Below are 27,360 nucleotides of genomic sequence, written 5' to 3' on the forward strand. Positions count from 1 at the left end.
GACCAGGGATCTTGTTCCAGCTCATGGGGCTGACAAGTTTCTGCTTTAGGCACGTTACTACCTTTCATTCCCTTTTGTAATACGACAACACAGTTTCATCAAGGAGCTCAGCCATGCCCATTACACTTTCCAAATGAGAACTGACTATGTTGGACCTTGCCATTACTAGAGCACTATTGATGAGGAAATCTGTTTTGTTCGTGGAAGAATTGGCTGGCTTGATATTATTCAGAAGGATTTAAACTGATTCACTTGAGCTGAAGTACCAGAAACCGAGTCAAAAACTACTTGTGTTTTTTATTCAACAGGGTGTGTCACAGCTGAAGGTAGGAACTGCAGGGCCAGGTCACTGTCCACCTCCAGCATGGTTGTAAGGATGCACCCCCAGATGCATGAGCCCTGGGCAGATATGTGATTATTTTCTTGGGTTCAACTCTTGTCACTGAAAGTGACTTCCTGAACTGTAAGTGTTTTTTATGCCACCTCATCTTCAAAATGTAGCCACGGTCTCTTCCCTTGCACGTTCTTTGAGACCTCTCCCATCATGCCCACTTCAGCCACTGCAGGAAGAAAAAAGTCTCCTTTTAAAGCTTCTTTACCACTTTTAGCCTGTGTTTAACTACAGCCATGAGCCGTTCTGCCACAGAGCAGTCATTTTCATGCTCCATAAACTCTAAGGTAATTAGTTGCTGGTAAGTGGTGCTTGACTTATCCCAGTAATTTCACCATCAATTAGCAAATAACGTCGGTCCTAAGAGCTCTTGCACGCTGAAGGACTCGCTGGAGCAGGGGAGGGCCTGTGAAAGCCAGGCCCCGAGGGCACCTCAGTGGAAGCCCGCAGCCGAGGCCTCCCCCCAGGCCCCGCTGCCCTCCGGCGGCACGCGCCCGCCCTGCGCCTCAGCGGACGGGGCTCGGTCCCGCGCAGCGCGGGGCGCGCGCCCTGCGGCTACGTGCAGGGCAGCTGGCGGCGCGCGCGGGGAGGGGCCAGTCCCGGGGCTGGCAGGGGAACTGCTCGGCAGGGGAGTACCGGATCCGAGAGAGCAAACGCCATCCTGAGCAGGGCTGGCTGTGCTCCTCCCAGGGCAAGGGTGAAATGCTCCTCCAAGGAACATTTTAAATTTACTTTTCAGAGCCTGAAACCACCCCGGCCCGAGTACTCTTTCATTACACAGAAAGAACTGCCCCGATCGTTCCATGTTGCTGTCCTCCTTTGTGGTAGACTTGAGCAGTAGTAATAAGAACACCTTATGTGTTATAATTAGGCATGTTATTTCACATCAGTAAAGCCCCTGCGAGAAAAAGATCAGTTGTAGAAACAAGACCAAACTTACAGAAAAAAAACAGTATTACAGAATACATTGGCTTCATTCCTTCTCCAAGAAAAGGTGTCAGGTCTAATTCCTAAGAGAGGAACAGCCAAAAGGTGAAACAAAAGCAGTTAGACAAAATAGTAGCCTTCACCATTCAAATCATAGAAGATCTGACTACACACCTACCTCTCTAGAAGGGAGAAGCTGTGCTTTAACACATGCTTTTACACAGGTGGATGAAAGGTTTAAAACCTCATATGAAAAACATGCCTCCCTCTAGTGGGTTCTTCTCTTTTTGTGACCATGTTTTATGTGTAGAAATTAATAAAGTTAATCAAAACCAAAGCATCTAAACATTAAACATACACTTAGATCAAGTTTAACAACTCAAATCCATGCAGCCAAATTGTCAAGCACTATGGAGTTGTTAGTGTGCCACATCAATGAGATCCAGCTTTTGATCCTGCCAATGAATCTGTGCAGCACAGACGTGCATTAAGTTACAAGCTCAGACTTTGTAGCCACAGTAGCATTTGTCATGAAGAGTGCGGTGGACGAGAATCACAGTTAACGTCTTATTTTTCCTTTCAATGCTTGTATCTTACCTTTATTAAAGGTGTTACAGAACAACAGCCAGAGCATGCCAGTCTGCTAGCAGAGAGGGGTTAACAGTGGTAGAGAATGAAAGGATTTAAGCAACTTGCTTACAAATAGTTGTTACCTATTTTTTTTTTGTTGGAACAGTGATGCTGATTTAAGAAGAGAGAAACTGCCTCTGAATGATACCAAAAATACATTCCTTCTCCAAGTGATCCAAAGCTTTTGCTTCACAACTCTTGAAAACTGTTTGGAAAGTTCAGATATTGTCACTCCACAAACTTTCTTCCTTCTTGGATAACTGCTCACATAGGGCTTCCATAGCTTATGGAAAAATCAGATGATCTTTTAACCAAACATTAGTAAACTTTCCTTTTCACAGTAGCATTGAAAAAATCTGTACCTTGCTCAAATGCATCAAATTATGCAATCTGAACAACCTACAGCTATAGTTTTGATTCTCTGAACACATTTAGTTTCCAGCTTACAGCAGAGCCAGTCCAAGAAGACAGAAGTTAGTTTACTTGGCTTCAGAGTACCTTATACAGTCAGAAAGACAAATGTTACCAGGTCTGCACTTTCAAGATAGAGTGAAGAAGTTTTACTTATCCATCATACCTTTTATTTTCTAGTATCAGTATGTGATCATCTTTAAGGAAGTTGAGGGATAAGAACTGGGGAACATACCAGCTGCACTTTACAGATAAACAGCCACAAAAATAGAAAGCAACTATACAAACTCTGGGTTTCACAAAACTAGTTTTCATTTGTAACACTTGACGCAACAAGATTAACTGCAACAAGTGAAGAAGCTACATCTGTAAAGTGCTATTTTTGTTAGCAGTGGCTAAAAAAAGCACAGCTACAACAGATTTGGGTATTCGGTGGTTAGATTGTCGATGTCCTCCAAATCTTTGTTTCAGGCTCTGTGTTTTTTGATGAAATTGATGAGCCCATTTGTTGAGCTATCATGAGATGTCACTGGAGCATCTGACTCCAGTTCAGGCTCAATTTTCTTGGCAAGTTGTTTTCCAAGCTCAACTCTGCATTTATAAAAGCAAAAGAAAGAAAAACAAGATTAGTGCTAACAACTTACAGTATCTACTTTAAGCCATCAACATTAAAAATAGGTGCCAGTAAAAGGTGACTTGACAGTGAACACTGATAAATGTTTTTCCTTTCACAAATTACTAACAAAGTTACTATTCATCTCACTGCCATTTGTGAACAGTTAGAGTTTTCACAGCTGCTTAGCTGAACAGACAGCTCTCAAATTAGAGGATGTCTAAAGAGAGAAAGTTTTGTTTTAGAAGTTGAGTCTTTTCCCCTTCAGTACTCATTTGTGTTACGTAGCACGCATTCACCTTGCTACTGTGCACTGTTGAACATGACATCACTCAAAACACTGATTTGTAGCACCAAGACAACAAACAACAGCTGAGTTGCAGGCCTGGAAGCCTTCCCCAATGCTGCAGCCTGCTATCCAGGAGTTACAGCCACACAGGGTAAGAACCTAGGATACTCCACCAGCTGCAAGAAACTAGGCTGGTTCTACAGCATCCCCACATTCCAATCAGTTTTACATGCCATTCTAGATTTTGATGTGTTGCAGTAAAAGCTGTACTTACTCAGCTTTTACTTACTCAGGCATCAGCTTTTATTAGACAGTCTTCCGTTTTGAGTTTCTACTACAATATTTTAGTTAAAGAACTTGCTATGGTAGCATAGCTCTAAGAAAACATATGCAAAGACTTATCCCCTTCAGCCTTTAAGAAGGGAGCTTAGTGTGAACTGCTATTCTAGGCCTGTAAAGCAAACTTGCTCTTCAAAATAACCCCTCACAGCATATGCAGGTTTCACCTGAAAAAATTTACTCATCTCCCAATCCCTCTTGCTCCTGCATAAGTCTTCACACAGTACATTGCACAGTTAATATTACTACAGATTAAGGAGGATATGATTAGCTCCTGATTAAGTCTTCCATTTTAAAGAGTGACAAACTCCTCAAAGCTGCTGTTCTCCACATGGAGCACTGCAATGAATCGTGATCACAGGTGCAGCCTGCACTAGACCTAGGGCTGCTATATATGAAGACATCTGCCAAGAATGTTCTTGTATCTCCAGTATAGTAAAATTAAGAGGTGGCCAGTCTTTGGCTTAACAGATGCCATTCAGACTGCCTATAAATGTTTCTAGAGGTAAAAATTCTTTTTTCCCTTCTATATGGGAAATTCTCCCTTTCTAATTCTCGAAGCATGTATTGAGCCTGCTTGACTATTTTACTCATTATTACTGCTTTTCTGCATTCATAGAATTTTAAATCAAACTACACAATGGTCCTTAATTAAAGTTGTATCTACCAAGTCATTATGCATGGCTGAACAAGGATACAGTGTGAGTTATCCCTAGAGAATCTATTTAAAACTATCCTATAATCATTTGCTCTAACACTTTTTTTTTTCCTTGTCTTTTCTCTAAGTCATGACAGATTAATACCACAGTCAATGAGTACACAAGAATCAGATAAAGGAGACTTACCCCCACTGGTCATAACTGTTAATATCCCAGACAATTCCTTGAACAAATATCTTGTGTTCATACATGGCTATAAGCAGAGAAAGAGATTTATCAACAAACTTCATCAGAAAGTCTTAATAAGCATTCACAGAGAGATCTATTTACTTACCAATGATGGCTCCCAGAGTGAATGGGTTGAGTTTTGTAAACATGATGGAATTGGTTGGTCGATTTCCCTCAAAGACCTTTCAAAACAAGAGTTACATCGTTATTTAGTATGTTATAAAACTTAGATCAGAAACTTGCGGTTTATCTTTTCTGCATAGCCCACACCGGACCATTTGTATTAGCAAACAAAATCCTGAAAGCTTTAAAGGCTAACAACTTCAACCATAAAACCATAGCATTTTCATGTTTTATTTTAAACACAGTGGCAAAAAGTTATCTCCAAGCACCATTACTACTATGGACTACAGGAAGCAAAACCCAAGTCAGTATCCCAGGGACAGTGATGAGATGCTCATCTTTCAGAAAAGCCTCAGAAGGCTTTGATTCGCATGCTTTAGCAAGAGCACCATTCACAGACTGCTCCCACGAGACCTGACAAAGTAGAACCTGTAACAACAACCTCCACAGCTGAGAAGACAGTAGCACCTGACAGCCACTGGAGGGCACTGCCCCATTAGCAAACTCCATCGCGCAGCAGACTAACACAATGACCTCACCACCACAGCCTCTTAACTAGAAGCAAGCCATCAAGCGCCAAAGCCTGGTTACCTTATGGGGAAGGAGCTTCTCCAGAGCATCTCCACTCAGTCCTGCCGCTTGAAGTTCCTTACGAGCTTCCTCAGCAGTCTTGCCTTTCATCAAGGCCTCAGTCTGAGCAAGGAAGTTGGCCAAAAGGATCTAGACAGTAGAAATAAACCACATCAACTCAAGCCACCATTTCCTTAGCTGGAATAGTGGTATCTAGTGCTTGAATCTTGACCAAGATCTAGTCTAGACTTACAGCTCTTGTTTTTAACACTAAGGTAGGAAAATGTGCAGTAGTTTTAGCTGTTTAATGCCTGCTGTTGCTTTTTACCTCAGTGCCAGACACTTGATTATTATTTTAATAGTACATGTATCTAAAGACAACCAGGACTGTTTTGCAGAATTCTGCCCCTGCTGAAACTGACAGCAAGCCTCCCAGCAAGAACAGAGGAGCCAGGATTTCACACACCTCTCACACAGTATAATCTATACTTTCAGTCCATGCCACACCATATACATGGAAAGCCAGGTTGCAAAGATTGGTCGAAGGTAGCCAACTAAGATGTACTTACCTTATATGAAGGAAAACCCTCACAGCATACCATATACCAATCTAGTAGAAGTTGTTAGTTTTATTCCTTGCCTAATATTAGCTTGCAAATGCATGTGTGGTTTTGTCCTACCCATTATACTGAAGATAGACTCTTAACTGTATCTACAGTCAAATGAAGCCTTTTCTCCCCTTTTGCAAAGTCATGTTCTAAAACTTTCACCTGTACTTGGTGTTACTTGACAAAAAATTACTATTACACAATTTAAATAGCACTTAATCTGCAATCATGCCAAGATTGAAATTTTGTGAGGAAACATGCTTTTTCTGAAGTATGAAGTAAGTAGTAAACCTGGACATGCTTCCACATCTGGAATGTGAAAAAATTTAGACACAGTTCACTGAAAATCCTTAGTCAGATGATACATTATACTAAAAATTGGACTGGTTAAAAAATATCTATGTGTAGAAGACTATCACCCTCACCATGCTAGTATACTCAGTAAATTCTGTCCCAAAGTTTAAGACTCACAAAAACATATCTAAGGAAGTTTTCATCAGCTTGAGAATTTGCTTCTTCCTAGTCTGCAAGAATTACACTCCCTACAATTCCAACAAGGAGTTTCTCTCTCCAAATACTTAATTGCTCAACTCTTTCCAGCCTCAGTAGGCCAGAAGGCCACACCATTCATCTGCCTCAAACTGTGGCTGCAACTTCAAGAACAAAAGATACCACTGCACTACATCCATTACATACAATATGCAATTATAGGTATTTTCAAACCTATTGTGAATGTTCAGAGCCCATATGTATAGTTTCAGAGGAACATTTAGAAATCCCACACATTGCAATACTGAATAAACTTCAATGCCTTCAGCCACAAGAAAATACGGGTGCCCTGACAAATAACTTCTTACCTTGTGATGCAAGCCATTTCTGACTGGATGCTGGGTCTGGACTGGGATCAGAAAGTCACAGGGAATCATGCGAGTTCCTATAAGAAAAGTCACATTAATAACCCTGCAACAGGAAAATCTTAGAAACATCTTGAGTTCTCACCCCATTTTCAGAGTTACTGGAAGACTCAGCCACTTTACTGAGCTGTATTGTCACTTACTACAGCTGTTAATAAAAAAAGCTTTTTAGTTTCTGCTTTAGTTGACACTCCTTATTGTAGGGTTAAAACCTGCATCTTGTAGCCTTCTAAAGCCACTAATTAAGAGCACCATAGCAATGTGATGCTAGGTTAGATAAGAGCCCAACCTCTAAACCAGTGTCAGTTCTGCAGACTCTTCCAGCTTTGTGGCCATTCAGAATTTAATTCCAAAACAAAGAATAGTTTCAGTTTACCTTGATGAATAAGCTGGTAAAAAGCATGCTGCCCGTTGGTGCCAGGCTCTCCCCACACAATAGGGCCAGTACTGTAGTCCACACGAGCACCTTTCTTGGTAATGTATTTGCCGTTAGATTCCATATCACCCTAAAAGAAGGGAAGGGCAGTATCACCTTTCCTGCAGAACCACATGGTATCAATACAAGTTTCCATACACACTTCAACTATAAGGAGTGCTGCTTGTTTATGGAAGTTTTTTAAGTACCTGGAATATAGCTGCTTTATTTATGGACACCAAGATAATGGAGGCCTGAGGAAAAAATCTCTAAATTAACTGAGCAGTTAAGCTGGTATCAATGTTGGCACCACTCTTTAGGCCCTTGATCACATAAATTTAAGTGATTGCAATTTTAACCTAGAAACATGCATATCTACATATTTGTCTCCTGAAACCTTTTCTGAGCCTTACCTGCTGGAAGTAGGCAGCAAAGCGGTGCATGTATTGGTCATAGGGCAGAAGGGCATGGGTTTCACATCCATAGCAGTTTATGTACCAGATCCCTAGCATGGCCAGCAGAACAGGCATGTTCTTCTCCAGTGGGGCAGTGTGAAAGTGATTATCCTATGTGACACAACAGAAAAGAATTACACTTTTGATAAAGCAATCATCATCCCTCCCAACTCTTAAACTGTTTTTGTTGCCGTTTTGATCCAGGGATACCTTCCCCCATGCACAGTCATTTTAGAAGCACTGAAAGGACATGAGGAGCTGAACTTCAAAAACCAACCTGCCTTAAGTTATTTTACTAACAACTTGTTAAGAGGAGCAAATCTGGAATTGGCATCCCACACTTACCATCCAGTGGGCTCCTGAGAGCAGGCTCTCAAAGTTGTCAAAACCTAACAAGGGAAAAAGTCAGTTTGTATTTACTATTACAAGTCAAACTTGATTTTTCTTGTAGACAATCATAAAACAGTTGAGATAGTATGCAGCAAGGTTCCCAACTACTAATTGAGTTTAAAGTTACACTTTGACTTCTGAAATTTGCATCTCATAAGCCAGATATATTTAGTTATGATTAAAGCCTGGACTTCAGAGCAAGTCCAGCTTCATGGAACATACTTCAAATCCCCATTCAGGCAGAATGAGCAGCTAGAAGCAAAACAGAGGCATTAAAATCAAGCTCTGTATTAATAGCTACATAGTTTTCAGCAAGTTTGAACACTTAGTCACTTTGCCAGTGAGAGACATGCCCAAAAAAACAGGACAAGGCTAGTACAACAGGGATTTCTGTGTTGGTCTGAAGAGAAACAACTGTAATAAGGTCTTAAAGAGAAAAGTTCCCCCTACTTGCCTGTTCTCTTAACCATTCACCTAATTTTCCTTTGATCTATAATTAGAATATTTAAATCACCATTCATTTTCACTAATGAGTAGTTTAACTAACACCATCCTTCCCTGCAAAGCCAGAAATCCTGATTCTTATATGGAAAAAAGTAGATGGTGAAGTGTTTGACAATCAAAGCAGCAGCTCTACCTGTGGTCAGAAGCCAGCTTTAGGAGATGAAGGGTGTAAGAGCAAGAAGTGCAGATAGACTGGCATGTCAGCAGTCAGCACCAAATCTGTCTGACAGCAGAGATGAGCAGTTTATTGCAGACAAAACAGTAAGTGCCTGACTGAAGCTTATTTTGCTGATCACACAGGTTTTCCTACACATGACAACTCCTATTCATATCATCCCCAAAACACCAAAACCAATGTTTTTCTAACCTCAGTCTAAGGGAATTCCAGCTTTTCTTTAGAAAAGTAAATGACATTATGGGTTCAGACTTTAAATATCTGAAAGAAGTGATGAGGTAACAAATGCAAGGCTGCTGAACAGTGTGCTCACCTAGAAACAACAGCTCTTAGAGCTCTGACATTCACTGTGTACTCTCCACCTGCGCTTGAGATCTGCCTCAGCAATGTCAATGCTATCCTATAATAATACAACAGGTAAGTGGGGATCAACTTAAAGGGTTTGTCCAATCAACTGCAGACAGAAACAGCATTTCTGCGTCATCAGGCCCAATAGACTAGAAGAACAAGTACTGGGGACAAAAGGAAGTAATGGGAAAAGAAAATGCTTAACAATGCTAAACAGAGCTCATATGCAGAACTGGAGACATAGGATTTTGATGTTTAGTGTATGTATCTGACAAACTAAATACCCTACTCTTAAATAGTTAAGGCATGTCAGTTGCAAGGTCTAATTTTCAACACTGATGTGGCTTTACATAAGTCAGGCACTTTTGGCTATACAAGTGACTAGAGATGCAATTTGACTATTTGTACATAAAGTATGGGTAATCTCCAAAACTGCATTTACACTACTAAAATCTCAATATTTCCACTGCATTACAGATTGGTTTTTTTAGCACAAACATCCAAATACTCAGAGTAGGTTGGGTAAAATATTTGCCCCAAATCTGATCCACAATCCACTACTGTTAATGCATTCTGTAGTTATATTTTTGAAACAAACAGATTAATTCTTGGCATTGTTCAATTATAGCAATACCTACCAATATGCAGGGCAATGGAGAGACCAATGGCAGACCACAGAGAGTAGCGGCCACCAACCCACTGAAAACAAGAGACTGATTTAGACAGGAGACATGCAAGGCTTTTAAGTCATTCACTTATTCAAGCCATTATGAAATAACAGCACGTTTAGACTATTTTCAGCAAAACCTATATTCTTTCTGGTGATAATTCACTACACATTATATGCATGGTCAAGGGAACCTGTACTTTACAGCAGCCCCCTAACAAATCCTTAAGTACGCATTTTTTAAGACTTTGAAGTCATCCTACTTGTCCAATTTATGTAACAACTGTTGAAGCAGATCCCTTGATGATTCCAGTTCACTTCCAAGTAATAAATTTGCAGCTGGTATTAACTGCTTTCCTAATACTCCTAACCTCTAGAAGTAAAGCCTGCTTCAGCAAGATTATGACACTATCTATGGAAAGATAATGCTCTAGGTAATTTCTAAACAGTAGCTTTAAAAACCTAGTTTGTCAGGCATATTGTCAATGAGACAAACCAACCTGTTTCTGGTTAAGTACAAGGGCCCAGACTAAGGGCAGTATGCTCAAAATATGCATCTGCTACAAAATACTGAATTAGGCTCCTGTTTCTGATGTTTGACCTTTAGAGGCCTAGATTATATACAGTAGACCCCAACAGTCAAATGTCACAGCTTATTATAACTACTTACACAGAGGAATAAACTAAGACTTGTATCTCCTGTTACCCAACAGCTGATTAGACAGCTAAGAATATAGACAGCTCCTCTTCAGACCTTCAACTGCAGGTTTTTAATGGAATGGCTGAGATACAAGACTGTTTTGCTTGCCTGACATGTTCTCAATTTGCTTTTAGTTACAATTTTTCAGATGTTTCAGCACAAAAAATACAACTACTATAAATTAGGTGTTTTGGCAGTTTCTTGACATGGAGTTAGCATTTTCTGAATCAAGTTAGATTATTCTAACAGTTTACATCTACTACACAACGTTAGACATTTACTTACATCCCAAAACTCAAACATGTTCTCTGGGTCAATTCCAAAGTCTTTAACTTTAGGCTAGAATGAAAAAAGGCAGGTAGGAACATCATAAGTAAAACAAGCATTCTTAAAAAGCTTTATGTCTAGCAAATAAAACACACAAGTTATGTACCTATTAAATACACAATTCCCCAATTACATCCTTTATTTCAAAAATACATAGCATCCATCAGAAAAAAAATATACTTCCATTTCCAGAGATCACTACCACTATTCAGTAGTCTCAAATAAAAATCAGTGACATACACTCATTTTCTGATCAATCTAAGTGGCAATATAGATAGGAGTTGGACTGACATTCAGTTTATATTTAACAGAACCAGAATGGAAGAAAGGAACTTCACACCACAGTGCCTGACAGCCTCTCAGTAATGGCAGTCTTTTTCTAACTGCTATTGGCCTTTCTACTTCATATTTTTGCATGAAACACCACATCAGGGTACATGATGCTCATCATATGCTACAGATCATCCACACAAACTACCTGCATCACTTCAGCACTTAAGAGTCGTCTAGGAGAGCTGTATTTGTTTACATAACTGCACTCACACACACTTAAGCAATTACAGGTAACACTCATTAATAACAGGACAGTGGTTTCAAGTGTAAGAGATCCTGATTTCAGATTTAAAGCTCTAGCAGAAAAAGCACAAATCTACACTGGAGGTCCAATCTTGATACAGTTCATTACTCTAGAACAGCTACAGTTATTTTCAGCAGAAAAAAACACACTTCCTTTCAAGAGGAAGGCTAACTATTGGTATTCACTATTAATAGTGTTTTAAAAGATAGGCTTCCTTACTGGATTTTAAAGTGAGAACGTCTCAAAGGTACACAGAAAAAAAAAAATATAGAGTTGTTATACTTACACCATTGGTAGACAAGGCAACAAAATGCTTGGCCACAGCTGAAGGCTTAATAAAAATAAACAGGTTGTTAGATCTAGAATGCTAATTATTTTGATTTCTGGTCATAAAGCTGATCTGCTATCATTTACATTTAAACAAACTACTGTTGACTATTATCAGTTATTTTTGTTATCAACTTGAAATCATCTTATTCATATTCAGTGTGGGATTTGGCAGCATGCCTGTCTGAAGATAACACTCTGATAATATTCTCATGAAGCCCTCTGGAAGCAGTCACTAGTTGGAGCAGCACACTGTTTCCCTAAAAGTATGTTTGGAACATCACTACCACCACTTGGAAGCAGACTGAGTTTGTTGTACATGTGCTACCCTTCTGGAGAGAGTCAAAAGATCAAGACAACTGGAATTACTGATAAATCTTAACTCCAGATGAGTTGTCTGCAACAGCAATACAACAAGAAATTTCAAAGCCCAGCTTTCAAACTAAGTACAGAGCTACACTGACTAGGACAGGTTAAAGACTGTCTTAATTACCTGAGCAGGTTTGCATTTTTTCTTTTAAAGGTTAGAAACACAAGAGAATGAGCCAAATACAAGGTTTCTATTCATAGCACAGCCATCTGCCATAGAAATGTCAGTATACCTATCACTCCAGCCATAGCTTCATTTCTAGTTTGTAAATATTTGCCAAGAATTAGAAGGTAATATACACCATATTCTTGGATTGCTATATTGGTGGTTCCACCAAATTATTAGCCAGCTCTAATGCAAACGCTACATTATTACTTAACCAGCAGGACTCGGGGGAACAATGTATGGCAACCATTTATAATGGAAAAACAGTGGGTTTATCACTTTCAGACATAACAGCCTGTCACTAACCATGAAGCACTGAAATGATCTATGCACAGCATTTGCTGAGCTATACAGCTTATGTTTGGAAAGCTATCAGCTCTGCTCCAAAGCACACAGAATGGCCAGGGAGAAACTGCACAACAAAAAGCCGTTGCATTCTGTTACATAACTTAAACATATTGCACTTACATCATTAGCTGCATGTAAGAACCACTCTTTGGCTGTTTCTGCATTGGTGATAGTTTCTTGGGTGGTGAAAGTCTGCACATCAGAAAACAAGGAAGCATGTAAAACACTGTACTTAAAATTGGAACACGCTGAGGCTGCTAAAGCATCCTATGTTCCAGACAATCAGAGCAGAGTGATTCTAGATGTTCTTAACAGACAGTTTCTGACAGATTTCAGAAAAAAAAGGCAAGCTTATCAATCCAGTAAAGACTAGTGTTGTTGGATTTACCTATCTAGTTTTAAACTATCACATATCTGGAATTGGAGTAATTATTCCCCATTTCCTACCTTTCTTCCGCCAAACAGTTACGAAAAACTTTGAGACTAAAATTTTCTACTTTAGTCTTTCACTAAATATGAAGTTTTACCATTCCATAAAAAGGAACTAATTGAGCATCAAAACACAATAACCTAGCTGGATTGCCCTCTTGTTCTTCAATTCCTACTTTTTGATGTAGAAACACTCATTTCTGCTGAGACTCTTGCCATAATTTTGTTTTGCTGACTAAAGGAAAACATTTTCCTGCTTCATGAAGTGTGCACAGAAGTTCAGTCATGCAGTTTTGCAAATATCTACAACCATTCTGATTTACTCAACCATCAAAATTTAGCTTTAAGGGTGAACACTAGATTCAACCTACTCTCATCCATCTCCAGAAATATATTCATTATGAAACACAAGCCTGTTATGGAAAAGAAAAAATGCCATTCATCCTCTTCCAAATATATCCAATTATCTAACTACAGTCTGACAAACAGAAATTGAAGTGTTACTTTTTCAATTTGGCAGTCTCCTAAGCCTTTGAACCGTGATCCTTGAACTCAATTATTCAAAGTGGCCATCAGTATTACTTTGTGAAGTTTCCTTATTATTCCATAAGTTGTTGCTCAGCCACAGTATTGCCAAGATAAAATAATGAGCACCAGTGTAGAGCATGGCCAGCATTACACACATATTCATTTGTTGCAGATTGTCTTCAACAGCAAAAAGGTTCTACTGTGCTTTACAAATGAAAGAGACCCAAGTTACATAACTATGAAGTTTGTCTTCATCAGTTGCCTCTGCAAAGACAGAAGCATTCCTCAAAGGAAGATGGCAGCTAGCAATTATGTTTACAGAATAAGTTATTAGCAAGGCAAGACTTAAAGGCAGCTATTAAGTCTGCATTCAGAAAAAACTGTCATATTATAAGCTAACAGCAGACTACCTTCACCTCTTTACTTAAAGAAGCTTAGTATTTATAGTGCTCAAGGAACTCAGCATTTAAGTTTTTTAGGTAAAGATATTTTACTACCCTAAAACAGAATGAAGATTCCCAAGCTACATGCAATTCATTAACGCAAAACATTACTGCAAAAACCAGAACACTGCTAACAAGTAACACTGTACTTAAGATAAAGGACCAAAAGTAACCTTAAATAAAAGGAATGAGACAACAAGATCTTGAATTTCAAAGAAATAACTACACAGGATCCTACACTCCATCCACAGAGAAGTGCAGTAAAATAAACTTTTGTCAATAAGGCTTTTATTTGTTTTGCCTGAGAAATACATCCTAGACAACATGACATTGCTCACTTGTCTTGTTTAGGTTAAGTAATTTCCAGTGCTTGACTTCTGAATCCCTAAGTATTTCAGTAGCAAAACAAGCTTGTACTGCAAGTTTAGGATTAATCACAAGAGGCCTTAGAAACAGTTCACACTACAAGTCCCTGATCTAGATCCTCCTATGTACAGATCTCTAGTCTGAATCCTTGACAGTTAGAGAAAGTTACACCCCAGAGCTTGCATTAGACATACCTTTGATGCAATTATGAAGAGCGTAGTGTCTGGTTTAAGTTCAGCCAGGGTTTTGGCTATGTGAGTACCATCAATGTTGGATACAAACCAAACACGAGGGCCTCCCTTGGAATATGGTTTCAGGGCTTCAGTTACCATCAGAGGGCCCTGGATAGAAGCAACAATTAGATTTTATATTCATTGCAAGCATATACACAAACAAAAAGATGCGGGAGGTGTGTAGAAGTCAGGAGCTTACCAAGTCAGAGCCACCAATCCCAATATTGACCACATCAGTGATTGCCTTTCCAGTGTAGCCTTTCCATTCACCACTACGGACTCTCTGTGGCAAAAAAAATATATTGTAATGACTATTTTATACTTACACTAAAGTTACTGATTCTAACACTGGAAACAGGCTGTTTTCAGGTATTGTTGTAGAAGGTCTCTGAAGACTACTTACAAGCTTCTAGACTTTAAAGCATACACTTAAAGCTACCTTCTTAACTAAACATTTGGTTACGTCTAAGACAACCCTTCATTACATATTAGAAAACTAATGCACATATTTAAAAAAAACACTGCAAGATCAAAGTCTCCTTCTGTGTGGACTGCTGTAATATTTACAACGGAATGTTGGCAATGGCAAAAGAAATCAAGCTAAAAATGAAAAAACCTCAGGCATTAAACTATTTGCAACAAATACTTGAACCTGAAGGGGTTAAGCCTCTTTAATTAGAAGCAACTTCACTGAACTGGAAGACATTAAAATATGAATAAAGCCACAGAGATTTATTGGCAAACCAAGTGTTCAAAAAGGCCTTTCTATTGCATGTATGTTTCACATTAAGATGTATTTCTGGGCTTCACCTTATCAGCACATAGTATAGGTTTCTGCTCTACTCTTGCTGTTTTAACAGTTATTGAGAATCCTGACAAATAAAACTGGAATCATTAAGTAATACTGAAACACTGCATTGAATTTTGTCCATCATGTACCACCTATGCATGAAATTTGTTCCAATCACGAAGTGAACCTTTCTGGCATCATGCACATTTCTACATGCATTCCGCAATTCTGAAGAAATTTTTCTACAACAATCACCTGGTTATGCCAATAGTTGCTTTCCTTCCCTACAGATGTTTAAGTTAAAGCTGTTTGGTTTTCCAAACTAAAAAAATCAATTTTTATTATACCATTCCTGTAGTCTGTAGATGATGCTGAGATAGTTTTAAAATCTCATCTGCCTAAATGAGTCAGCTGGAATAAGCATCTTTGTTAATCTTTCCAAAGGAACTGCTTAACATGATTTTTATTTTGCAGAGAAGATACATCTGCATGGAAAGTGATATTCACAGGCTCTGATGTCTGTCTAAATGATAAACTATCATTTAGAGGGTGGCACAAGTGAAAACTCTTGTTTTGCACTACCAAAAAAAAAATCTTAATCAGCTAAAAACTCTGCAGCAGAAATGAGACTATTGAATTTCTGTGGCCATTCATCTCCTACATTATCTGAAGAAACGACCAAATTCAGACCAATTAGTGTCAGTTATTGTGGTTTTGGCATTTATCCATTAGGAAGTGGACATAATCCAGGCTCATATTGTATAGGTTAACAAGTATGAGTTGGCAGTGATACTGGCCACCACCACCTGGATAAGACTCACAATAGCAGCTACTCAGGTCCAGTTCCTTACAGTCATGTTTGAAAAGTACTATAACTATTTGGTCAGCTTTTACTGATTGGTTTTATAACAATACTTCTGACTTTGTTAGTGTGCTCTATGAAGTACTTCAGAGCATCTCCTCAACTCATCTGACAGATGCCTACATTTTAAAGGTGTACAGAATCAAAGAACAATCAATGATATTCGAAGATAATGGTTAACTGCTATATTTAACTAGGGAACAAAACTTTCATGCTGCTAAAGCTGCAAACAGAATAGAACCATAAAGGAATCTGATCTAAAAACACAGGATCTTTAAGAAACTAGTTAAGTAGAGCATAATCAAACTGCAAGTGAGCTGGGAGCTTCTACCTCTCTCCTGATTTTACATGAATTTTAAGAGATAGTTTCTACTTGATAAAGCCAAGTAGTTGAAAAATTAGCAAGAAGATATAAGGCAATATTTGAATGATACTTAAGGATTTACAAAGCTTCTGAAGTAAATGCAAGATTACTGCTAAAAGAGCAAGATCTAGAGAGCCCATTAAAGAACCACCCAACTGGGAACAGAGAGAAGTGAATCACACTAAAACCAGCTCCAACTCCATGCTTGAGACGGAACTATTATAAACCTTAAAGGAGGGCACAACAGTTCATGTCAACCAGTCTACAGTCAATGCTTCACAACACACATGTAAGAACTAGGTTGGGTATACAACAAGTATATGAAAAATAAGCTATGGTGGTACTTTATACCTGGCAGAAGTGTTTCATTTTGTCCAACACTTTGTTTACTTCTGGAACAACATCCTTCCCATCTACAAGTATTGGCACATTGGAACGATTTCTCAGAGCAATATGAAGCACAGCTCGGTTCTGAAACAGTAAGGGAAAAAAATGATGAAGCTATTTCCCAGTTATACACAGGGGCCTCAGGTGCCTCATCAAGAAGGTAGTACAATCTTCAATATTTAAAAATAATTTAGATTAACTGGAAATAGTAGAGCAGTAGTTTGTGTGTGCATGTGTATATACACAGTCATCACCAGTCATCTAAGTCACTCTCTCACTTCGCAGAATCAGTGCAGAGGGCTTACAAAAGCCTATAATGTGCAAAGTAAACAAATAGCTTATTTGTTTACTCTGAAAAGAAAACTCAAAATCCCTTGAAAAGCATTTAATGATTGAGGTTCAGAATTCAGCAATACGCAGTTCTCAGCGATCTTTATTTTGGCATGCTTCAGGTATACAAAGATGAAGTTGTTTCCTATTAATAACAATACTGAAAAATCAATGACAACAAGCAGCCAAAGTTACTTTCTCTGGCATTTTCTCAGTTATCTTGAGTAGTCCATTTCATATAGGAAGACACAAATATATATTTAAACATATAACAAAAAAATATACACTAGCCACATGATTCTATCGACTGTCCACAACTAAGTGTTACCTGAATACTTGCACACCAGGTATGTAGGTGTTAGTTGGATTACAAGAAAAAAATCTGTAAGCATGCACCATATATTTATTCACCACAGTTATACACAAATCAAAGCACTGAAGTCTGGCCTGTGATTCACCTGTTCAGGAGCTAAACAGCTTTAATCTAGAATGAAGGAGTTAGTCAATACTAATGAACAAATTAAAAAATTAGTCTCCTCTACCTCATTGTTCCTTGCTACAATGAGAGGCATTGTGAGACAAAGACAACACAGACAATACGAACTGCCAAGTTATGATTTAAATACCAAATGCTAATTCAAAAATCACTGAGTTTGTGGTTACTGACTTGGAATACGAAAAAGCTCTTTCAGTTACTAATTATCGAAGTGTACCCACTTAAATTTGGGGTGAACAAGCAATTTTTTTGCAACACTCAGTCATGGAATGGTATTATTTGGTAAATACTGCTCACTATCAGGCTTGAAAGACTCCTGTCTTGATCAGGAGTAATCATATTTGATCTGATGTCTGCTGTTAAACAGAAGTATTTTCTAGATATTGGGTGGGCTATGAACACTGTCCCCATAATGAGTGATCAGATATGAGTTACCTTCTAATGCACTGTCTCTGTGCCATATCAAGCTGCAAGTTTTAATTCATCTGGGACAAACACCTGGCAATACCGCAGTTGGGAGCACTACAAAGAATTTCCACGTAAGCACACACCATGTAGGCAATGCCTGCAGCACCTAATACAGACAAGTCTTTGATACTTAAGACAAATAGCTAAAAAATGTTCTAAATCAGAACAAGAGTAGTGGACAAGTCAGTTCTTGCCATTGAGCAGCTCCCTTCTGTCTTATTGCTTTTAGGTTTAGTCAGTCATGCCATTTGACAGCATCCTGTTTTTAAGGTCTCATGCAATTTCACATTGTCCACATGCTCATATTCCAGAGCCAAACCAACTTGATTAGATACTCTATACAAACAAAAAAAATAAATCAAACCAAATCTAATTCCAAGTCAACTTCTGACTAAGTGAGAAACAGCCTGATAATGATAAAACTGTTTCTAGACTCATCACGCAGGTAATTTCTACATAAAGTTGCCATATCAAGACAGTAGCAAAATACAGAGGTAGCAGAAGCCAAACACACCAGTTTAATACTGTGTTTAAGTGCTTCCTGTGAAAATTGCATCCTTCTGAGAACACTTCAGCTGCTAGATTTGCTCTCGTGTAGACAATGAAGAGTAATTCCATAACATATGGTCAGAGATGGGCTAAGCCTGTAATAATTTCTGCTACATGAGCCTAGTGAGAGGCAGTATCTGAGAAAACAATCCTCCAAGGTAGATTTAAGACTTACCACTACCTTCCCACTTCTTTTCACTAGCTAGAATTACATGTGTGAATTTAAGGCATTAATACAGAAGAAAGAGGAATGATTTCTCCTGTGAAGCTTTATCTGCTTCTGTCTGTGCATTTTTACAAACATGTAGCATTCACAAACAATACAATGTCCAACTACAGAGGTTTTTTTAAGCAAACAGCTTGTGCAACACCTAAGTCAGTCAATAACCAAGTCAAAGGAAATAATGATTTCTGTGAATTTACCTCAAGCATACTAAATAGCCCTTAAGGCAGACTAATAAGTCACACTATACTGTTGAGTTTCTAGTTTTCACCCTATTTTTAGTTTCAGAAGAAAGACACAGTTGGTTTTCTGTATGTTTTAGTGAAGATTTAACCCTAATACAGCCTTCATATCAACAAAAAGATGAAGATACTCATCTCACTGAAATAGGTGGCTAATTTCCCAAGATTCTTTATACTATCTACTGTCACACATACCCAAAGGTAAGTATTATGAACAACTCAAAGCAGAAAGTCTTACACTATACTCCCTAAAACTTTGTAGGCAGTTTACTAAGCTTTATGAACACTGACAGGAGGCAAAAGCATGTAAGGGACACCTGGATGCAATACTCTGCTCCATGCCCTTTGCAAGATCTAACTCATCTTCCTCTCTACAAAAGACAGAAGACAAGACAAGAAAGATATACCACCAAAATTCCTAAAATTTAAGATGTGTGTTGGAGGATTGAATAGCTTTATTCACTTTGTCAGGGCTATAAAATTTCTCATTCAAGTAGTGCAGTAACCATTATAACCACTCAGCATTTCAGAGTAGCAATTACAGTAAGGTTTTTCAAGACTTCTCTTACACAGATGCATGAACATCCATAATATAAATATATATGCACAACTGAGGGGAAAAAACATGGACAGAAATAGCCTTACCTCAGTGAAGTTGATCTTCTCTCCACCGAACATGCGCTCTCTAGCACTTTCCACACCCCTTGACTTTGCCTGAGAAATGTAAAAATAGATTTCTCTTAAAAATAGTAGGACATCAATATGGACTACAAAGGTCCAGCTACACTAAAGAGTATAAACATCTACCACGTAAGACAGTGAAGCAAAAATTATTAAAGACCCACTAGATTCTAACTTAAAAGTCTATTCTCTTAAAGAAAATATTTTTATGCAGACTGTTTATTTCCTTATGAGGTTACACAGTAACATGTGCTGAACAACCAAGATGCAATGAATCCATCTTACTCAGTTTCATCTTGTCATAGGCTACGGGATTCATTAATAATTCTTTGTATCAGCTTACAATTTTTTTTTTTTAACTGAAGAGTAGCAGAAGCGATTTTGTTATGGCTATTTCTGCTAGTTCTTCCCTTTTTAAAAATCTGTGTCCTATCCGGTCTAAGCCTTTGGCTGAACCAATAGTTAAGGAAGACTTGTAAAAACAGACACCATGACAAATTGAAGTTCATGACACAAACTCTTCTTAAAATACATCCAACTGCAAATGAAACTCAACACTAAGATGACATATGAAGTATTGTTTCAATTGAAGGTATAGCAGACACGACTTCCTCTTACAGCTTGATATGAATCTCTCATTTTACTGTAGATCTCCACAACAGTGCCATAGGCCAGCTGGTCTGTTACACAGACAAAAATATTTTCAGTGAGCACAAGGAACAGATCTGCACATAGAAAAATGGCCTTGTACCTTGGAGCGAAAGGACCATGCAAGACTTTGAGCAGTACCAAAATATATGAACAGATGCCTTTTAACTTTGATGATTTCAAGTTCACAGCTAAATATATATAAACAATGCCAGAACAATCAGTTACAAGTAAAAGTTAACTTTTAAAAAAACCTATTTGGTTTATTAATTTAACATTTTTAAAAGTTACCAGTTCCATCAGCATTTTCATCACTTCTTCTGTAACAAGGTTCTTCGAATAATCCAGTAAGATATCTCCATGATCAGTATTCACAGTCAAGCTGTCAAAACAAACAGGTTGTTTAATTCCACATTCCTGAAGTCTGACTGGTTTAAGCAAGATAATGGTAACTCCTCTATAGGTCACAAAATAATTGGAATCCTAACAAGTTTCATGAAGTAACTTACTAGTGTGTTGTTTGAATTGAAGACCATGGTTTTCAACAAGCTAAATTATAGTGTCCACTTTCTGCTTGTAAGAGTCCAAATACAATGAAGTGTATTTAATGCAAATTTGGACAATCACATTGTCTTCACTGAGCCATTCTCTAACAATAATTAGCTTTTTCCTAATATATCTTAGGTAAAAAGCTTACCATACTCTCACTGTCCTCGGTGAATCAGTAGAAGTCTCAAAATTATTTAACTAATCCTCCTCTGAAAGCTATAACCTAACACTTGAAAATACAAGCACCTTTACGCTTACACTTCAGATGAAACACAGAAATGGTAGTCCAATAGAAATCAAGTGAGGCTGTTTGTATTTATGTGAGAAGTTCAACAGTCCCCCTAGCCCTTCACAGCAGTTTTCTACCCACTTCTTTGCACTAATTTACAGCCAAAATATACACATTTACTCTAAACTGAAGAATCGAAGTTCTCTAAGTCAGTAGGCCTTCTATAAGAGCACAGAAGGCCTTTTATGTCTTATTCTCACTTTTGCTCCAGACATGCAAGCCACAGGAAATTGCATGCATCTAAATTCTCAGCATTTCCACATTGTTCTATATCTCCCCTGCTTTTTCTTTCCCAATACTCGAGCACAGAAATATGCACTGTTATTTCAGTGATCACATATGCCATAGACTTCACAGGGACAAACCATGGTATAATTGCTATTCCAAACAGATACAACACAACAGAACAGGCAAGATTCTGCAAAGGAAGAACAGAGCTGAACTTGCAATAACAGTAATAATCAGTAAGGCCTAGACATTTAGGTGGTTTCATTAACTTGAGGGAAAACACAGTAACATGTCCTTTTTCTGGTCTTAAAATACAAGAGACACTAAATAAGGAAAGGAAGGTGTCTTCAAGCACAATATTGGAAGAGTGTTTCTTTTATAGGTGAGAACAAGGCAAGTAAGGAAAAACAGTATCAATACTCTTCAGTGGGCTGCAAACAGTAATCCTCAAACCCTGACCATCCAGCACAAGGATATCTGGAAAACAGCTACTTAAGGAAAGGACTATTACCTCTCACCTGCCAAATTTGCTATTTATTGATACAGTACAGAAGAAAAATAAGAACAAATCCTTTAAGACTTTCTGAGATTTCATACAATGTATTTACAGACAGGTCTGAGACTTGAACACATTTTAGTAATGATACAAGGCCATTAGTATACTAACACTTCTTCAGTTTAGAGAAGTAGAACTCTTAATTCTCATCTACAGTTTCATATAGAATGATAGTCTTCCCAGTGTTCTACTGCATGAACAGGAAATCCTTACAATCTTTTGTTTACCTGACATATGCCTTACTTCTACAGTTAATTGTTATTTTACTTATAGGAATAAAAATCAATCTCACTAGACCTAAAAGACAAAGCATCACATGAAATTCTGGCTGGATTCAAGTCACTACTCGTTTGAAGAAACTCCAGAAAGATGGCATTCCAAGATGTTTCATGCAAAAACCCAAGCAGTGCCTACCAGATCTAACCTCCCACACTCAAGGGGGAACACAGCATGCAGTGTAATCTCATCTTAAACCCTTACATGAAGAGATCTACTCTTTATTTAAACAGAAGTCCAAAACACTGCAGCTCAGTTGCATTCTGCTACACTATCCATTCTGCAATGCAGCAGCTAATGGTAGCGCTACTCAGGTGGAACAAGAGCCCTGTCACGTAAGCCACATCCACATTTAAGTGATGCAGGCCTTAATCAGAAGGTCACCTCCAGCATCTCAGAATTATTTTATCTTCTATCTAAACACATACTGAAGCAGCTGTATGCAACATCTAAATGTATTAATACACACAGATTCCCTGGTGGTATGTTTTCCATTTAGATTGGATGCTCTTTCTGATCCTTCACAATGGACAAGCCAACTTAGGAATGTAATGCTAGTGCTTCATATCTTGCACTAGCTATTTGCATGAAGAGTACCTTAATCAGCATCCAGGTATCTATTATCTGCTGAGTTTTACGACGGCTGTATCATATCAGTTCTGACCCCTTCAAAACTATTAAAGAGTTTTTCTAGTGAACAACCCAGACCTTACATCTGGGTGGCAAAAAAAGCCAAAGGTGTTCCCTACAGGTTTGACTACATTCCAAATCAGGTAAACAGAATATACAAATTCTGCAGAAGAAAAAAAGACAGAAGGAAGAAGTGATCTTCTATCTATATTCTGTAGGACACAATCAGTGAGTGTAAGATTCTTACAACATCATTAAATAGGTATCTGCACTCAGAGATAAACCATTCAGATTACAAACTCTCCACACCAATCTGAAATTTCTCCAGAACCAGTATCAGGAAGCACTTATACATGGGCATAAGTTTCTCCTTTCCTTCTAAAGGAAGAGAGACAGTCAATGATTTTATGATAATACCTAGTAGAACTAACTGAAATGTATTCATAAAGATTAATTTCACATAAGGAGAGAGGTCCAAACTACAGAGAGGACCTTGTGGCCAAACTGCCAGATTGCTTAGGCTTTCAAATAGATGTTAACCTCCATCATCCTGCTGATCTGGCTCGAAGTGGTAATCGGTGAGAAGTATACAAGCAGATCTGTCAAACTAACCCAGGCTGTCAGTTCTGTAATTGTATTTTGCTACGTGAAAGTTCTCCTGGTAGTCTAGAATGTACTGGTTTATCAGAACACAAAACTGAAATCATGAAGACAAAGTATTAAGGATAGATTAAGTGAACTTAAAACACTTCAACCTATCCTTATGGGCAACACATAAGGACATTAAGTTGGGCAGCCCTCTGAAACAGATAACCTTGGTAAAGAACATTTCACAAAAAATCTGATGAACACATTCTAGGAGACACACTGACTACTTCTAGCACGGAGAAGACATGCTAGAGATGTGTATGTGTGCCTGCAACAGCAGTTGTCAAATACCTTCTCCATGGTTAACTGTACACAGTGACAGTGTAACACTCAAAAAAGTCTATTACACATTCACAGCCACAACTAAATACAGACTATTTGAGACAGAGAGTATATTTTATAGTTAAAGTAGCTTGAAAATACTAAAGTGACAGGCAATGAGAAAGATGCAGTACTCTCCCCTGTAAGGGTACTTGCTTAAGCCATTCAGGAAGGAACCTTAGAAGAAACCTCTTGATTATACCTTTTGATTTATTTAGCTAGCTTGCTTCAGCTTTCCTTTGTTCCAAGGATGTTACCAAATCCAGTGTCTTCAGATATACTGGAGATAAGGAAAACTTGCAACCAGAACTAGCTCTATTAGAGAACTAGTAGATTTGCATAAGATAACATTAATGGAGTTCTTCAACAGTGTAAGTCCTGTTAGAAGAGCCAGATGAAGTCAACACTCCAAAAATTTAACACACCTCTTCCATCAATGCAAATGACATTTTAACTCTTGTATACCAGTATGCAGGACTTCACATGTGATGTTTAATTACTGTTTAAGAAGTATCTAATAAGCTCAAAAGGAAAGTCAGTTTACCTAGAACACTAATGAAAAGCTTTGATACATGCAACAAGTCTTATCTCCACACTCGAGAACAGAAGCTCACTGTATCTCTGTTACCCAGACTCGCTTTAAAACTGAAGTCCGGGATGTGTCTACATAGTATTAGACTTTACAGATTGCTGGTGTAGTCCAACAATGTAACCACACACATGACTTCTCAGCAGTCTCTAGTGCACAGAAAACACTAGTCCCACTTTGCAGGATGAAACCGCTGGACGTTATCATAGCGCTTCCACGTCTTACTTCCTCCTCTAGCAAAAACATGCTGCAACGCATTTTCTGTAACGTGGGTAACACGAGGCTAGGGCTAACCCTGCTAAACATCCCCCTGTTCCCCGCTCGGGGCAGGGGTCAGCACCACCGTACTACCGGCGGGCACACGGCCGGAGAGCTCCTCGTGCTTTTATCGCGGAGCTTATCATGACTAAGCACACGGGTGCGAGAGACTGAGAAACGAAGGACCCAGAATGCCGCTGTGCGAGCCGCAGCCCGGCGCTGTGCTTCCCGGCACGTACCCTGCTGCAAGGATGAGTCAAGGACAAGCACGCCCGGCCGCCCTCCTCGGGGGGTGCCGAGGAGCGCCCCCCCCGCCCGGCACCTGCCCCCGCAGCGCGGCGGCGCTCCCGCCCGCCCGCCTGCCCACGCCGCGCTGCAGGCCCCGGGCGCATGTGCCCGGCCCGCCACCGGCCCCGGCCAGCGCTCGCCCGGCCCCCCCGCCCAAAGCGCGGCCCCCGCCAGGGCTTAGGCGGGAGGGCGCGTCCCGCCCGCCAGCGGCGAGGCCCCGGCTCTCCCACCTGCGGGCGGAGGGAAGGAGGGAGCGCTCCCGCCCCGCGCAGCCCCGGGCCCCGCAGGCGGAAGCGCCCGCCGTGCCGGCAGCCCGAGGGCCCGGCGGGCCGCGGCGGTCACTGGGGAGGGCAGGGGCGGCTGCTGCCCCGCTCAGCCGCGGGGGAGGGCGGGCGGGGACCGCCCAGCCTCACCTGAACTTCTGGAAGCGATCCTTGTCGGCCTCGAACAGCTGCCGCAGGACGAGCTTGGAGGAGTTCGCCTTGTGCCACTCCACCAGCTTCTTGAAATGGGGGTCGCCGGAGAGCGCCATGTTAGCGGCCAGGGAGGGCTGAGGCGGACACGGCTGGCGTACGGAAACGAGTACGGCGAGCGGAGCTGCCGCCGCCTCCGCTTTTATAGAGGCGAGCTCGGCCTCCTGCCGCCGGCCCCGCCCCGGCCCCGGCCCCCCTCCCTTCTGCGGGCTGGCCCGCCGGGCGGCGGGGTTCCCTCGGTGCCGAGCCAGCGGCGCGGGAGGAGCGGTCCGGCCGCCTGCCTGCGGGGCGTGCGAGGGGGAGGTGGTGCCGCTGGGGCCGGGGCCGCCCGCGTTGGGGTCCGCAGCGTTCGCAACGGCCCGCGGAGGGGTCGGCGGCCCTCGGGGCTGCGCAGCGCTCCCCGCTGTAAGGCCCGCGTTGGGGGGAGAGCGGTTTCCCCGCCACGGGGGCCCTGTGCGAGGCGGCGGGCGCAGCGGTTTGGCGGCCCCTGCCTCGCCGGCCGCCCTGCTTGCCCACCCGCCCGCGGGCAGCCGCCGCAGTTGGGTCGGGGCCGCTGCTCGTGTAGCTGCATAGGGAGATGACCAGGTTAAAAAGAATGTCTCTTTTCGGGGTTATTTTTATCGCCGCACGGCTCGGTCCTGCGCGGCGCAGCCCCGCTGCGGGTGCGAAGGGCGGGGGGAGCGCGCTGAGGGCAGCACCGCTCGCTCTGCGGTCCCAGCACCAGGCCGCGGGGCAGGGATGCAGCTCTGAGCCCCAGGCTGGCGTCACCGCCACCCTGAAACCTGTGAGACCTCTAACCCCCCCCGAGGGGTGCCCCCCCTTGCTGCCAGCATCAGCTGCCCGCTACTTCAGATGGCCCCTGCGCGACATGTCGGCTGCGCTGGTTTGCGCTCTGCTAACCTTGGCCTCCCCGCCGGCCATTACATAAGGAGCTCCCAGAGCTCAGGCGGGGGAGCCGGGAGCTGCCGGGCGGGGGCACGGGCTCTGCGGGCAGGCCAGGGCAGGCAGGGGAGCAGCTGCGCTGTTCTGGGGGAAAAAAGGCTGTTCTGGGCATAAAGCAGAATGTTGTCTAAACATGGGCATGTAAAGGAGTATGTCAAATTCCAGAGACTGCACTCTGTGGCTTAGGTGAATAAATCCCAGTGAAGTCATATTTTAAGCACCTAAGCCTCTTTCTGGATCTGGGCCTAAATCAGAGTCACAGAGCATGAACTTAACTCAGATCACTAAAAACACAGCCCAAGCCTTTAGCAGCAGAATCAGCATCTTTTCCTTGCTGCAAAACAAAAAAACATTCTTAATCCTTAAATATATTAGCAAATGCGTACCTCTAGTATAGTGATAATACACTAAGAAAGATCCTTCCTTAACTTACACTTTCTTGTTTCTCAGGTTTGATTTTTCAGACTTAAAATAACTTTAATAGGCCACAGACTTTTTCTTCAGCAAAATAAATCTTAATCACTTGATACATCTTCTTTTTTCTTTTTTTTTTTTACATTTTTGGAGGCCACTCTCATCCCTGTCAATCATAGGTTTGGGCAATTTCTCCAAGGCAAAGCTGCTTCTCTCATGCTGCCTGAATCTACCTGACCATCTATCAGTGCGTGTGGTTCCCTCCATACCTTCATATAAGGAAAGAAAATGAAATGACAAGTAACAATTGGACTATGGAGTTGATTCCACAAAGAAGCACACAAGTGCCCAGTAAGTCTTTAAGAAGCCACTTAGGTCATCATGCACTCT

The 27,360-nt window shown here is 40.6% G+C and overlaps 1 protein-coding gene across 1 annotated transcript; it reads right to left on the bottom strand.

Annotated features, from left to right (window-relative positions):
• Positions 1-1,885: 1,885 nt before the first annotated feature.
• Positions 1,886-25,742, bottom strand: GPI (glucose-6-phosphate isomerase). Its single transcript, XM_074839205.1, has 18 exons — positions 25,555-25,742; positions 20,801-20,891; positions 19,826-19,894; positions 16,837-16,956; positions 14,669-14,752; positions 14,431-14,577; positions 12,591-12,662; positions 11,547-11,591; positions 10,642-10,695; positions 9,628-9,688; positions 7,918-7,961; positions 7,531-7,683; positions 7,079-7,208; positions 6,646-6,722; positions 5,202-5,330; positions 4,594-4,669; positions 4,446-4,512; positions 1,886-2,950 (listed from the first exon to the last, which is right to left on the bottom strand). Exons 1-18 carry the CDS (start codon positions 25,671-25,673, stop codon positions 2,827-2,829), a joined length of 1,662 nt encoding a protein of 553 aa, XP_074695306.1. The 5' UTR covers positions 25,674-25,742; the 3' UTR covers positions 1,886-2,826.
• Positions 25,743-27,360: the final 1,618 nt, after the last annotated feature.

The sequence above is a fragment of the Strix aluco genome, chromosome 14, assembly GCF_031877795.1.
Source record: "Strix aluco isolate bStrAlu1 chromosome 14, bStrAlu1.hap1, whole genome shotgun sequence".
NCBI classification, from domain to species: Eukaryota; Metazoa; Chordata; class Aves; order Strigiformes; family Strigidae; genus Strix; species Strix aluco.

What these genes read in the sequence shown, in the direction of transcription:
- GPI (XM_074839205.1), bottom strand. Translation starts at nt 25,673, where the DNA reads ATGGCGCTCTCCGGCGACCCCCATTTCAAGAAGCTGGTGGAGTGGCAC. An exon ending in ACATGTTTGAGTTTTGGGAT is followed by an intron (nt 9,689 to 10,641) that starts GTAAGTAAATGT and finishes TCTTGTTTTCAG; the next exon opens with TGGGTTGGTGGCCGCTACTC. An exon ending in TCTCAGGAGCCCACTGGATG is followed by an intron (nt 7,684 to 7,917) that starts GTAAGTGTGGGA and finishes TGTGTCACATAG; the next exon opens with GATAATCACTTTCACACTGC.